The sequence below is a fragment of the Schistocerca americana genome, chromosome X (assembly GCF_021461395.2).
Source record: "Schistocerca americana isolate TAMUIC-IGC-003095 chromosome X, iqSchAmer2.1, whole genome shotgun sequence".
In the NCBI taxonomy this organism is placed as follows: domain Eukaryota; kingdom Metazoa; phylum Arthropoda; class Insecta; order Orthoptera; family Acrididae; genus Schistocerca; species Schistocerca americana.
Window position 1 is genome coordinate 851,253,355 of NC_060130.1, and position 15,136 is coordinate 851,268,490.

The following is a 15,136-nucleotide window of genomic DNA, read 5'->3' on the forward strand; positions in this document are numbered from 1 at the left end:
TTAGGGTGCCCCTGACAAAAGGCAGTCTCTTGGTGGTTGCCAAAAGTAGCTGAAGCAATTAAGGAGCATCGGTGATCTCTAAAGCGGCATAAGTGACACCCTTCCCTGGAGCAACTCGTAGCCTTTAAATGGCTCCATGCCTGCATTCGCCAACTTATGAAACAATGGAAGCAGGACTGTTGGGACAGATGTATGTCCGCCATTGGGTGCCAGATGTCACCTTTTCAAGTCTGGGCAGAGGTCAAACATGTGTTCGGGTACCAGACCCCAACAGGTGATCCTGGTGTTAACATAAATCGCGTGTTATCAAGCAATGCAAACGTGATTCCTGAGCACTTTGCTGAGCACTATGCTTGACCCTCTGAATCGGAGAATTACCTCCCAGCCGTTTGCACTCTCAAATGGCGACTGCAAGGGACAGCCCTTCCATTTATTACACACCACAGTGAACCCTAAAATTCCCCATTTACAGAATGAGAGCTCCTCAGTGCCCTTGCGCATTGCTCCGACACAGTTCCTGGGCCAGATCGGATCCACAGTCTACAAGCCACATCTCCTAGTCACCTTCAACGGGATCTGTTATGATGGCATCTTTCCATCACAATGGCAGGAGAGCACCATCATTCCGGTGCTCAAACCTGGTAAAAACCCACTTGATGTGGATAGCTATTGGCCAATCAGCCTCACCAACATTCTTTGTAAGCTGCTGGAACGTGTGGTGTGTCAGCGGTTGGGTTGGGTCATGTCCTAGAGTCACGTGGCCTACTGGCTCAATGTCAGGCAAGCTTCCGCCAGCGTTGCTCTACCACTAATAATCTTGGGTCCCTCGAGTCTGCCATCTGTACAGCCTTTCCCAGACACAAACACCTTGCTGCCATCTTCTTTGATTTATGAAAAGTGTAAGACACCACCTGGCGACATAATATCTGTGCCACATTATACGAGTGGGGTCTGAGGCCTGCTCCCGATTTTTATCCAAAATTTCCTGTTGCTTTGTACTTTCTGTGTCAAAGTTAGTGCCTCCCATAGTCCCTCCCCCCCCCCCCCCCCCCCCCCCCCCCCCATATCCAGGAGAATGGGGTCCTGTAGGGCTGTGTATTGAGTCTCTCTCAATTTTTTTTTTAGTGGCCATTAATGGTCTAGCAGCAGCTGTTGCGCCATCCGTCTCACCTTCTGTGTAAGCAGACTACTTCTGCATTTTGAACTGCTCCACCAGTACTGGTGTTGCTGAGCAGCGCCTACAGGGAGCCGTCCCCAAGGTGCAGTCAAGGGCTCTATCCCACGGTTTCCGGTTTTTGGCGGCAAAGTCATGTGTTATGCACTTCTGTCGGTGTCGTACCATTGGCTTCTCTGCATCTGACCTGTGATCAGTACTACGCCGCAGGGTTTTGTGGCTTTGGGAGACGAAATGGCATAACCTTAGTACGCACAACAAACTGTGTGCCAGTAAGGAGACTACGAATGTGTTTCAGTCCTCCATGCGGGCCTCTTGCAGGGACTCTGTGGTTCTCTACCAGCTCCGCATTGGCCATGCTTGGGTGACACATGGCTACCTCCTGCGCCATGGTGATCCACCTCAGTTTCGGTGCCGCACCTGGCTGACAGTGTCCCATATCTTGGTGAACTGTCCTCCTTTGGCTGCCCTGCAACGGACTCTTCAGTTACCAGACTCATTGCCATTAATTTTAGCTGACAATGCCTCATCAGCTAATTTAGTTTTACCTTTTATACGTGATGGTGTGTTTTATCATTCTAGATAAGTTTTCACACATGTCCTTTGTGATTTTATGTTCTGCACTCTAATACTTTTTGGGTGGATGTTTTACTGTGTCGCAGAGTGGCTGGCTTTTCCCTATTTATTCTCGTGGTCGGCCAGCCATGGTCATCTGCTCTATTGTTTTTACCCATTCTACCTGTTTCTTGCTTCTCTCTGTGGTTTTCTTTTCCTGTTGTGACCATAGTAGTGTTGGTTGTCCTAGTGTCATTCTTCTGGTTCTTCATTTCTCCTGTTATTGTGCTGTATGTCTCCTTTCTTTTCTTCTTTTCCTGTTGTGAAATTGTTACCGGGAACAAGGGACTGATGACCTCACAGTTTGGTCCCCCCCCCCCCCCCCCCCCCCCCCCTCTAACCATCCATCCAACCAATCATTGTCAGTTAAAAGTACTTCTGGCTGACCTTCAATTACAATTTTTTTTCCCCCCAAGGCTGTGATGGTGGTTGATATGGCATTGCATTGGACAATGTTGAGAAATCAGGAGTAAGCATTGACCACTATCAAGGACATGGTGTTAAACACGGGCCCTGCAAAATCAGTGTGTACCCACTCCCAAGGGCGAGCACATGGTGACGAAGAAGCAAATGAGTGTCTTGGGGCTGCCTGCTGGTTTTGGCAGGATGGACATGTTTAGGTGAGTCGTTCAATCTCCTGGTTCATGCCCAGCCAGTAAGTGAAACTGCGAGCCAAGAGTTCAGTGACCTTGGTACGATAGTTGCAGGATGTGCTTACGTAAAGAATAAGGAATGGTTACTCGTGGGTGTTAGTCATTGGAAACGAGTAGAATGTAGAATTACTCCATCGATCAGCATGAGCTGATGGTGGGCCTTAAAAAGCTGATGGAAGCCTTGGGAGGTTGTTGTTAGGACCATCCATGAAGTATGTGTGTCCGGGCTTGTTGGAGTACCTCATCAGTACTGGTTGTGTCTGCATCCCGGGAGCTGGTTATGAGAAAAGAATCTATGGCGGCATCTGCTTGTTCGATGTGAAAACACTGAATTTCTTCTTTGCCCAACTCTGGTTTGGGTCTCCATGGAAGGTGGGAGAAGGCACGAGTGTTGGCATGCTCAGTTGTGCTGTAGAAGTGAATCTCATACTGGTAGTGCGCCGAAAGTGAAGCCCAGCACTGGAGGTGGTTAGCAGTCCTGTCTGGAATCTTTATTGCTTGATTGAATAAGATCAGTGGTTTATGATCTGTGTTCAGGTAAAACTCGGTGCCATAAACAAACACATGGAATTTCTTTAATGGAAAGATGATAGCCAGTGCTTCTTTTTCTATTTGTGGCTATCTGTGTTGGGTGTCAGTCAATGCTTTCGATCCATAGGCTACAGGTTGCTCAGAGCCATCCACCTCCCTGTGTGCCAGGACTGCTCAGACACCTGTATCAGATGTGTCCGCTGCAATAACTGCTTTGTTGGATCAGAACATTCGAGCCATAGAGACGTCAACAACTAGGATTTCAACCTGTGGAAGGTGCGCTCGCAAGTTGGTGTGCTGGTGTCCACTGGAAAGGCACCCACTTTTTTCGTAACTGGGACAAGGGGGTGGTTTCTGTTGTTGCTGTGGGTTAGAACTTTCAGTAATGCAATATCTTCCCCAGAAAGGAATGAAGTTGCTTAAGCGTTGTTGGTCCAGCAAGTTTGAGTGTAGCTTTGACACGTTTATCCAGAGGATGAATGCCTGAGCTGGAAATGAGATGATTGAGGTACTCAGTCTCAGGCTGGAAAAAAACCTTTTTCTCTTCTGCATTTTAGGCCAGCCTCCCTTAAGACACTGGATAAAGATTTCAGAATATGAAGGTTCTCCCTGTTACAATGATGTCGTCTAAATAGTTAATGCATCCATTCACTTTGAATAATAATTGTTGCAAATACCACTGAAAAATGGCGGGGGTACATGCTATAACAAACATTAGGCATTTCAAATGATAAAGCCTGTGCAGGATGTTAAGTGTTAAAAAACTGTGGAGATTCTGCATCAAGGGGAAGTTGGAGATACAAATCTGATGGGGTCTATTTTAGAGTAGTGGGTCCCACCTTTTAATTTTGACGATAATTCTTCTGGCTTCGAATAGGATATGTCTTAATCTCTGATTGGGTGTTGACAGTTACTTTAAAATTGCTGCACAGGTGGATCTTTTCCGATGGCTTTTGCAATATGACTAGTGGGGTAGCCCACTGACTAGAAGGAATAGGTTCTAGAACTGAAATTGCAATTAGATGGTCAAATTCTTCCTTTACTTGGTCTCTGACAGCAAACAAAATGGTGCGAGCTCGAAATTACTGAGGCCATGCATTACGTTTCAGTGTGTCGGGTGCCTCAAAATTGTTTACAGTGTCAAGTTCTGGGGTGAACAGGTTCTCATAATCCTGTCAGTGTCTTTAAGTCAGAGTATAGAACATCTTCGGCTAACAAATTCACATAATCATCTACTGAAATTCAAATTTCTGTAGAGAATCAGGTCCAAACAATTTCTCAGCAGAATCACTGTTAACGACTAAGAAGGTAATGTGGCTGGTGAAATTATGATGTGTCACTGGCAGTTTAACTTGATGACCACATACTGATGTGATTATCATAAGCCATTAGATGTCTCTTTGTTTCTTGCAAGTTTTAAATATGTACCGTAATTCAGAATGCTCATGGCTGTGCCGATGTCTACTTGTGATTGCACTGGTTTCTTTGTAATTAGCACTTTTACAAAAAGTGTATTGGAGGTCTGTAGTGGTTACTAGATAAAAATCCATCTGTTGGGTAGGAGGCTCTCTTGCCTGATAGGACTTATTACTTAAGGAAGCTAACTGGCCATTGACAGAACAGTTTTGACAGTTGATTCATTTGTCAGGACAGTCTTCACATTGATGTTTTTTAAAATGATCCGGACATAACAACCACCATTTCGGCACCCAAGACCAGTTTGATCGGCTCGAGCAGGCTGGAGGACATGGTTGGTTAATGGTACAGTGTTCTGCCTGTACAGTTGCTACATCCAAATTGCCGTTAGTGTGGCATTGGCTGCTGGCTCAGATGTGTTTGCCTTAATGGCAGCTATGTTGATTCATGACTCCTGTTTCTTATCTGCTGCTCAGGTCACTTCAAAGCTTTGTGCTAAGTTTGAAACTTTGTCTAATGACAAGTCTTAGAGTTGGAGTGCCTCATGCTGGAAATCTGTCTGGAGTACCCCGGATGATCATGTCTCTGATCTTTCCTTCTGCATAATTCTGAGAGCCATTCGCTGAGTCTGGCTGTTTCTTGCATTGTTAAATTGCTACCGGGGACATAATAACAAAGGTAAGAAGCTCGTAATATTTAGCCAGCAATGACTGAATGTTTGAAAAGGTGAGCTCTGAAGAGTTAAATAAAGGGGCCAATTTGCACAGTAGATGGTAAATCTCGGATTTTGACCACAACAAAAACAAAGATTTCACGAGTCTGGCATTACCTGGAATGTGTGGGGAATGCTCCAGTATCTCGATTTGTAGGTTTCCCAGTCCTCTAAAGCCTTAGCAAAGGAAGGAAAAGCCGACACTTGCTGTGTTGCTTGCATCTGTAGTAAGCTTTGAAAAAGTGGTTGGAGAGTGTTCAGTTGCAGCATCTGGTTCTTGTCCTGCTGATGAATAAGTTGCATGAGTAGAGCTTACAGTGTAGATGGTTGATGGCTTGGCCGCATTTTCTTGTGTTATAACTAGAAATAAAAGAAAAAATAGGTCACCATTCTATGGTTTATTGACAAAACACTGATACAAATAATTCTGTTCCCAAGCGCCAAGTTGAAGATGAACACTTCATGGAAAATTATATAAGTTGATGGTGGTTATACCAATATCTAGTAATTGCAAGTGTTGAAGTCCAAATTCCAGCACAGCCGAATCAACATCTAGCAGCAGGTCCACCGCAGCATGGAGTAGAAACATAGCGTGATGAGAACTGGCTTGTAGGGTCAGGAGCAGCATTAAATGAGGCTCCATAGTTAACAGAGCTGGTTAACGGAGCTGTATATTCTGCGCAGCCAATCGCTGAGTGTTACGGGTGGCCAATCACTGTTCTGAAGTGTGTGCGTGCAAAGGTGACCTGTGATGTTGGCAGTGGGCGGTGCGCGGAGAAGTTCAGCCAGTGATGCATTTCTTGGCCGCGCGTAATGGAGCGTGCTGTTGCTCGGTGCTGAGATTTAATAGTGGTGGATACTACACAGATACTTCAAAGTAATCCCCCTCAGATACAATACACTTGTGCCAATCCTTGGAGCACTTCTCATAAGCACTTTTTGGTACAGCCTGAGTACATCCAGAGATACAGTTTTTATTTCCTCAGTCTTTGAAAATCGTCTTCCTTTCATAGGTCTCCACAGTTTTGGGAACAGGAAAAAGTCACAGGGGGCCAAATCCGTTGAAAATGGTGGTTGGGGCATGATTTCATGTGTTTTTGGCCAAAAAATCTCACAGGCAAGGATGAATGAGCAGGTGCATTGTCAGGACGCAAAAGCCATGAATTGTTTTCCCACAATTCCGGACTTTTTTTCGTATTTCATATCTCAAATGGCGCATAACGTCAAGGTATTACGCCTTATAGACCGTACAACCTTGAGGCAAAAATTCATTATGTACTATGCCACAATGATTGAAAAAAAAAAAAAAAAAAACAGTGAGTAAAATGTAGTAACCACAACCAACTGCGGGAACGCCTTGGGCTGCGGATCGGAGCCGCCAGGTGGGGAAGCCGCTGGCGGTGGAGCACGCACCACCGGGTAAACACGAGGACGAGTTGGCCGACAGACCAACGACAACCAACAACCGACCACGACCGACTATGACTGACACAACAAGGAAGAGATAAACAACAGAGGTTTGTTGAAACCACAACACCGAACACCAACAGTAAATCCACTCGGAACCAGAGCCAGGCAAAAGTCAACAACGAGCAACAACGAGCAACGACAAGAACGCAGTACCGCCGAGATAGAAACTCAACCCAGAGCGAGTACCAGACTGACTGGACTAGGGCAGAGCAGGTCCCTATATACGAAACCGGAGGGAGTGGCTAATGGCCGCTGTCTGCGTGTGGCGGCGCCCTCGCCGCGCAGAGTAGCCGCCTTTGGGTTGACCACGTCCATTTGTTCTGGCGCGTGTTCGACTTCCGTGGCATGAGGTACTAGACAAAACTTTGACATTTGATCGAACTTATTGTGCTTTTTTTGGTCTTGGCTCTTCGGGATGCTTCCATTGGGATGACTGAGCTTTGGTTTCGACATCGTAACCGTAAACCCATGTTTCGTCACCAGTTATGACCCTTTTGAGCAAATCAGGATAATCATTGACACCACTCAAGAGCTCCTGAGTGGTGCTCATGTAACGGTTCTTTTGATCAAAATTGAGAAGTTTTGGAACAAACTTCACTGACACGTCCCATGCCCAGAACATCCGAAAAAATTGTAATACTCGAGCAGACAGATATTCCAACATCCTCAACAACTTCTCTTACTGTAATTCGATGATCTTCCAAAACAATTTTCTTCACAGTTTCAATGTTACCATTTGTTGTTGATGTGCTGGGGCATCCAGAGTGAGGCTCATCATTTTCATCTTCTCAGCCACTTTGTAACAACTTCTACTATTTCTAAATTTTCTTTTTTTTACTTAGAGCAGACTGGCCGTATGCCACTGTCAACATTTCGAGTGTTTTAGAACACTTGATTCCATTTTTCACACACAATTTGATGCAAATTCTTTGCTCCATTTTTTATAATACCGGGGTGGTCTAAAAATTTCTCAGAACGGAATAGGAAAAAAGTACTTACATCACTGAAACTTCTTTTATTTTTCAATGTAATCTCCTTTTAGATTAATGCACTTAGTCCAATGTTGTTCCAGCACCTTGATCCCATCTTGAAAATGAGTTTCCTCCAAGCCTGCAAAATAGTTGTCAACTCCAGCTATCAATTCTTCATTTGAAGTGAATCTTCGTCCACCAAGAAAATTTTTCAGTTTTGGGAAGAGATGGAAGTGTGACAGTCATATCAGGTGAATAAGGTGGGTGTGGCAACAATTCATACCATAGTTTGTGTAATTTTGCCATGACGACGGCACATGGGCGGGCACGCATTGACTTGATGGAAGATGACTTTCTTCCTTGCTAAACCTGGACTTTTTCTGCATATCTTTTGTTACAATTTGTCCCAGGAGGTGAGCATACTGTTTTAAAGTAATTGTTTGCCCAATGGGGAGATAATCTACAAACAGAATCACATTTGCATCCCAGAACATTGATGCCATGACCTTTTCCGCTGAAGGAATTCTCTTTGCTTTCTTTGGTGGCAGAGAATCAGCATGTTTCCACTGCTTTGACTGGCGTGTTGTCTCTTGGGGTATAGTAGTGCACCCAAGTTTCATCTGTGGTCACAAACCGGCGCAAACAATCTTGTTCATTTCTCCTAAAACGGGCCAAACATTGTTCAGATATGTCCATTCTCATGCATTTTTATCCAGCTTAGTCGTGACACCCATCTTACAGATAATTTTTTCGTTACTAATTCTTCAGTTAAAATGTGATATACCCTTTTAGATGACATCTGGCAAGTGTGAGCAATTTCACGCACTTTCAATTGGTGATCCTCCAAGACCATTTTGTGCACTTCTGCAATGATTTGTGGAGTAGTGGCACATCTTGGCCGACCACTGCATGGACCATCTAAGCTCTCTTGACCAAATTTAAATTCATCTGTCCACTTGTCAACAGTTTAACATGGAGGAGCAGAGTCTCCCAGCGTATTCTGGAAATCGGCACAAATGTCCTTTGCTTTCATACCTTTCTCTACGAAGTACTTAAATCACTGCTCGAATCTAGATATCCCCCCCCCCCCCCCCCCCAAATCTTAGCAAATCACCATGCGGGAACAACAGAGCTATGTCACCGCCGTGTTAACAGGCAACAGTTCAATGAATATGACGTGAACAACTTGTTGTGCTAGCACTGACCTCTGGTGGTGATTCCGAGAATTTTTCAAACCACCATCATAATAAAAAATTGCCGAGCACACTAAAACACATTTAAATTATCTATCTGTCAAGAACAAACTAAGTGTGCTGTATGCTTGAAACTGTGAACATGTGTTTGGTACATGTGTAACAACAAAAAGATCGATAATCGAATGTACATTGCTTGCAATTTGAAAAGTCACATTACTTTTTGAACAGCCCTCATACATCTGGTTTGTCATAGTCTGTCAGTATGTTTGTATTTTTCTTTCTTCTTCAATAATTTATTTTTACTGTACTGTGTGTGTGTGTGTGTGTGTGTGTGTGTGTGTGTGTGTGTGTCATTATTAAGCACTCATCAGTTATTATGCAGAGTTATCTTTCTGTTTTCAAACTGGTAGGTAGTCAAGTTGTGACACTCTTGTAAAGTTTTGTACTTGTTTGTGATTAAATTACTGTTTTTCACCATGGGAACAGGTACTTGCAAAATTATTACAGTTTTATTATACTTAGTCTCTCACCAAAATTCCCATTTTGTGATTTCAGTTTGTGTGTGTTGTGATGTTACATGCCAATATTCTTAATTACTTTACACTCCAGCATATTTTCTAATGACATACTTCTGTATTAGAAAGGATGGTTTAAGATCTTGTGAAGATGATAGTATGCATTCTTTTTCAGTTCTTCTGTTTCCTTCTCATAATATTGGTTGCGGAAATTGCTGCTGGAGCGTGGGCTTATAGCAATAGTGACCGCTTAAAGGAACTAGTCAGTCAGAGTGTTACTGCAACCGTACAAGCTGATTATGGAACATCAGGAGCTGATTCACGTACAGCTACATTTGATGCTATACAGTCTGGAGTAAGTTCTTTAAAGTAGTTTCTTTTTTACATTGTGTTCCAACAATTTTTTGCCTGTTTTCTGCAAAAGTGTGTGTGTGTGTGTGTGTGTGTGTGTGTGTGTGTGTGTGTGTGTGTGTGTGTGTGTGTGTGTGTGTGTGTGTGTGTGTGTGTGCAGGTAATTACATATGCACATTTCTTCGTTCAGATTGTATTTCTGTATTTTAAGATCACTTGGGACAAAGTGAGCAGACTTCAATCAAATCAAAATTTCTAGTAATCAGTTTCAAAACTGAAAATATGATAGCTGTCTATGTGGATGGAATTTCTCGATTTGCTGCACATGTTGGTACATTGTCAATGAAATTAGCAATTTTTCAAAAAGGTTCTGTCATTAATTTATCAATGTTTTAATTTGGTTCAGGAAGTAATTGTCAGCTATTTACTTACTGCTGTCTTTGTGAAAAAAAGTATAATACCCATTTCAGAACATAGTGTTAATAGATCCCAAACTGGGGAACATACTTACTTTCTTTCCTTTGGAGCTCTTACATATGCATTTTCAAAACTTTGAAGGTGTTCACATTTCTCAGTTCAGTGAAAAACAAATTTGAATATATACGTTCAAATTTTTTTAAACTGTGTATTTGACATCTGTTTCATAGGACAAGCAGGATATTTATAGATTGGAGCCTAATGTATATATGCTACACATGTGAATTTTTCATACTTCAAATAATGATTGTGATATTTCTGTCCACAGTTGAAATGCTGCGGGGCATCTGGTCCAGGTGATTGGGCTAATAGTAAATTCAATATGCGTGACAAAAATATAGTGGAAGTGACAATTAAGAAGGCTGTAAATGTTTACAACATTCCTGCTAGCTGCTGCATTGATGGAATTACGAAAAAGGAATGTGAAGAAGGGCGCACAGTGATATTAACTGCTGCTATAAACAGACAAATTTATTCTGAGGTAATATACAATGTACATCAGAGAAAAATCACCACGTAGCTTCTGCGTAGTATTGAACGTATTTTTGTATGATTCATATTGAACGTTTTTGCCTTCAGAGCAATTTTACTTTGCTGGTACAGTTGTACATATACAGTAACAAGTAATGAAAAGAGTCAAAGTAACCATTGACAATACAGTAATACATTGAGCAAAACACACACACACACACACACACACACACACACACACACACACACACTTGACCACAGCCTCTGGCAGCTATGTGTGTATCTGTTGTCTATTTTTGGCAAAGGCCTTGTTGGCCAAAACCTGATCATGTGACAGCCGTTTTGTTGTGCCTATCTGCGACTCTATATGGTGATTAGCAGCTATCCTTCCCATAATATTGCTACATTCCATCCTGGATTTTCCATTGTGTGTCTATATATATTTTGACCTGGGTAAGGCATTGAGTGGGTGGAGCATGTTCGAACAAAAAGAAAGATGAGGAACGGATAAAGAGAAGTAACAGTAAGGGTTATGGAACAGAGGAGCAACAAGAGAACAGAATGAGGATCTGGCACCAGCAAAATGGTCCTGGTTGCAGGTAGGGGAAATTGAATGTGTGGTATACATTGAGGGGACGATGAGTGGAGGGAGTGGAGTTGAAGGTGGGTATGGGATAGAAGCTAGCAGAGCTTGAGGCCAGTGAGATTAAGGGTTCAAAGAATCTGTTGTAGAGACAGATCACATGTATGCAGCTTACAGAAGTTGATGTAGAGGGAGAGGATTGATCCAGAGATTGTGCAGCAGCCATTTAAGCAGGACATATTTTGCTCAGTGGCATGCACTGATGGAGGCTCGTCATTTGGTTGGATACCTGTTTTTTTCCAAATAACACTGTAGAGGAGTTGACCTTGCTTCTTATAGGCTAGAGGTAGGTTGTGCCTGTCATGATACTAAGGGCCAAGTGTGTAAAGCAAATCTTTAGAGTAACACAGAAAATGACCTCAGATCAAGCTTAGCTCAGGCCGAGCTTAGCTCAGGCCGAGCTTAGCTCAGGCCGAGCTTAGCTCAGGCCGAGCTTAGCTCAGGCCGAGCTTAGCTCAGGCCGAGCTTAGCTCAGGCCGAGCTTAGCTCAGGCCGAGCTTAGCTCAGGCCGAGCTTAGCTCAGGCCGAGCTTAGCTCAGGCCGAGCTTAGCTCAGGCCGAGCTTAGCTCAGGCCGAGCTTAGCTCAGGCCGAGCTTAGCTCAGGCCGAGCTTAGCTCAGGCCGAGCTTAGCTCAGGCCGAGCTTAGCTCAGGCCGAGCTTAGCTCAGGCCGAGCTTAGCTCAGGCCGAGCTTAGCTCAGGCCGAGCTTAGCTCAGGCCGAGCTTAGCTCAGGCCGAGCTTAGCTCAGGCCGAGCTTAGCTCAGGCCGAGCTTAGCTCAGGCCGAGCTTAGCTCAGGCCGAGCTTAGCTCAGGCCGAGCTTAGCTCAGGCCGAGCTTAGCTCAGGCCGAGCTTAGCTCAGGCCGAGCTTAGCTCAGGCCGAGCTTAGCTCAGGCCGAGCTTAGCTCAGGCCGAGCTTAGCTCAGGCCGAGCTTAGCTCAGGCCGAGCTTAGCTCAGGCCGAGCTTAGCTCAGGCCGAGCTTAGCTCAGGCCGAGCTTAGCTCAGGCCGAGCTTAGCTCAGGCCGAGCTTAGCTCAGGCCGAGCTTAGCTCAGAAATCTGCATTGTATAAATGTTAATCCCAGATTATATTATGGTTAAGGGACTTACCAGCTATGTACGTAATCAATGTAGATTATAATTTCTCCCAATAATTTATGGAAGCATCTCACAATTTCCTTGATTACTTTTGAGGCATTTTATACACCCTCAGCAGCAAAGTACGAAAGGAAAATGCGAAATATTTGCCATGGACAATTACAGATGCACTAAGGATGCATCTGCCTTTTCATCAACTTTGACGGAAGCGCCACTCTGTCCAACATAACAGACCGAGTGCATGTTGGCACTAAGGATGCATCTACCTTTTTCATCAACTGATGGAATGCAACGACACCCTGATCAGAGAGGTATGTTTGGATTTCTGCATCGGTCAGACCAGCTAGCAGCCTCAATTGCTGGCCCTGTGAAATCCTACTCACATTTATGCAATGGTACTTTGCGCCTGGAGACAACTTCTGATTCTCGAGCACAACTGCTTGCTGCTTCGCTCCTCCATGGCTATCCTGTTCATGTTGAGGTCTATCAAATGCTGAATTCTTCCTGTGGTGTTATTTATACTAGGCTGCTAGATGGTCTGGCCGATGCAGAAATCCAAACGTACTTCTCTGATCAGGGTGTTGTTGCAGTCCATCAGTTGATGAAAAAGGTAGAGGCATCCTTAGTGCCCACATGCACTCTGTTTCTTATGTCGGACAGAGTGGTGCTTCCGTCAAAGATCAAAGCATGCTATGAAGTTATCACAGTCAAACCATACATTCTGAACTCTGTGCTGCTACACTTGAATGTCCTGTCGACAGCCACCAAAATGTGTAACCTGTGGTAGGGATGATCATGTGGGCAATTGTCCGCCTCCTCCTCCCTGCTGTATCAATTGCAATGGTGATCGTGCTGCCTCCTCCCAAGATTTTCCATGTAGCTTGATGAGTGGGCTGTCCCGGATATCCAGATGAAGGAAAAAGTGCCTTCCTTAACTGGTGGCTCACAAATTGTTGGCTAGTTGGAAACTTGGTGTTCTACCATCCGGCACTAACAGCACTATTCTTGCTACGTCTAATTCCATGAAGGACATGGCCATGCAGACATGCAACATCAAATTCACCACTGCAGTTGTAAAATGACCCAGTGTCATCGTAGTGCCGCTGTCTCTTACTCTACCTGTGCAACAGGCCATCAAACATTTGCCTCACAGGGCAGTCACTTGCTACATAACCAGCATGCCGGAAAGGACAGAAGGAATACTCCCGTGAAGACTTCTTGCATCCTTCCAGCCAACAAACATCTGAGTCTTCCTTTGGCAACCAGAAAGCCTCCAAGAAATAAAACAAAGGCAAATGATCTTTTCCTTCGCTGAGTCGGAGCTCCTCTTCAACGGTGTCTCCATATGATATACCCTCAACCTAGCCGACCTTCGTGTTACCAGTGCATGCAGTGAACCCTTTTTCTGCCTTGGACTCTGCAGACTCACAGAAGGAGAATGCTGAAGCCTCTGTAGATCTTGTGGAGCAGGATCCTCCAGCCTCTGCGCCCTGTAATAGTGAGTCTTCGAAGACTGGCTCTCGGCAGCCGCTGAGGTGACACCCCTTCATTTTTCCCATCCTCCACTTTCCTTGTCATGATTGTCCTCCAATGGAACATTCATGGCCTTCAATCCGACAAAGAGGACTCACAGCTGCTCTTGGAAGCACAGCATCTGCTTGTTATCTGCCTTCATAAAACAAAATTGCGTCCTCGTGACCCCTTTGGGCTCTCCCATTTCTTCCTGGTCCACCCCCCTGCGGGTCCGGGGGTTAGAATAAGCCCGAGGTCTTCCTGCCTGTCGTAAGAGGCGACTAAAAGGAGTCCATCCCCCTCAAGGGGGGTAGTTAGCACCTGCGTCTGGAGACGGACGGTCCCACGATCTATCTTTGTGGTCCTTTTGGTTTTTTACTTCTCGTTTCTTCCTTCTTTGGTTGGTTCCTTTCTTTGTTCTTCTCCATCTCACTGTCTTCCTTACTCTTTCCCTTGCCTTCTTCTCCTTGCCTTCTTCTCCTTGCCTTCTCTGGTCTCCGCTTCAGCGTTTGAGTCAGTCTGTCCTCTCTCTCTTCCTTTTCCTCTTCTTCCTTCCTCCCTGTGCACGCCTGAAGGCCGACCCACGCGTTCACACGCGTAGCCGGTGACGGGGTAACGCGTAATTCCCCGCCCTGGGTAGACAAGTAAGGCACGCACGTACCCCCTGGTAAAGGCCAGGCCCAGGGAGGGGTGATTGCCTGAGCTGATACCTTCTGACCATGCCGATTGGTCCCTCCGTCTGTTTCTCGGGAGGTGTGACCTGAGGTGTAAACATTCACCTAAGGCGGGAGTGCCCTCTGAGAGGGTCCCCATAAGGAAGGAGCGCGCCATCGGAGATGCTGGCAATCATGGGGGATTCCTCCGCAATGGATTTCTCTTCTTCTCTCTCGACTTCTGCCCACAAACGGAAACATGACCAGCCCCCAGTGACAAAAGTACTACCGCCTACCCCACAGTTCCTCGTCATTTCTCGATCTGAGGACGGAAAGGATTTTTCCTCTGTCAACCCTTTCGTTATCCAGAAGGGCGTAGATGCCATAGCCGGTACTGTTAAGTCTTGTACGAGGTTGCGTAATGGTACCTTGTTACTCGAAACTGAGAACGCCTTTCAGGCACAGAAACTGCTTCGAGCCACACTCCTGTACATGTTCCCTGTCCGGGTGGAGGCTCACCGAACTTTGAATTCATCTCGTGGTGTGGTCTATACTAGATCCCTCGATGGATTGACTGACGAGGAGATTCAGTCTTTCCTCGCTGAGCAGGGCGTGACGGCTGTCCATAGGGTCATGAAAAAGGTCAACAATGACCTTGTACTGACCCGGACACTTTTCTTGA

General features: G+C 45.0%; 1 protein-coding gene across 1 annotated transcript in view; it reads left to right on the forward strand.

Annotated features, from left to right (window-relative positions):
* The window catches only part of LOC124555201 (CD82 antigen), a 94,501-nt gene that overhangs the window by 53,588 nt on the left and 25,777 nt on the right, over window positions 1-15,136 (forward strand). The window contains exons 3-4 of the mRNA XM_047129046.1: window positions 9,429-9,608; window positions 10,350-10,562. Coding sequence (XP_046985002.1) covers window positions 9,429-9,608; window positions 10,350-10,562 — 393 coding nt within the window. The remainder of the gene's footprint in view (window positions 1-9,428; window positions 9,609-10,349; window positions 10,563-15,136) is intronic.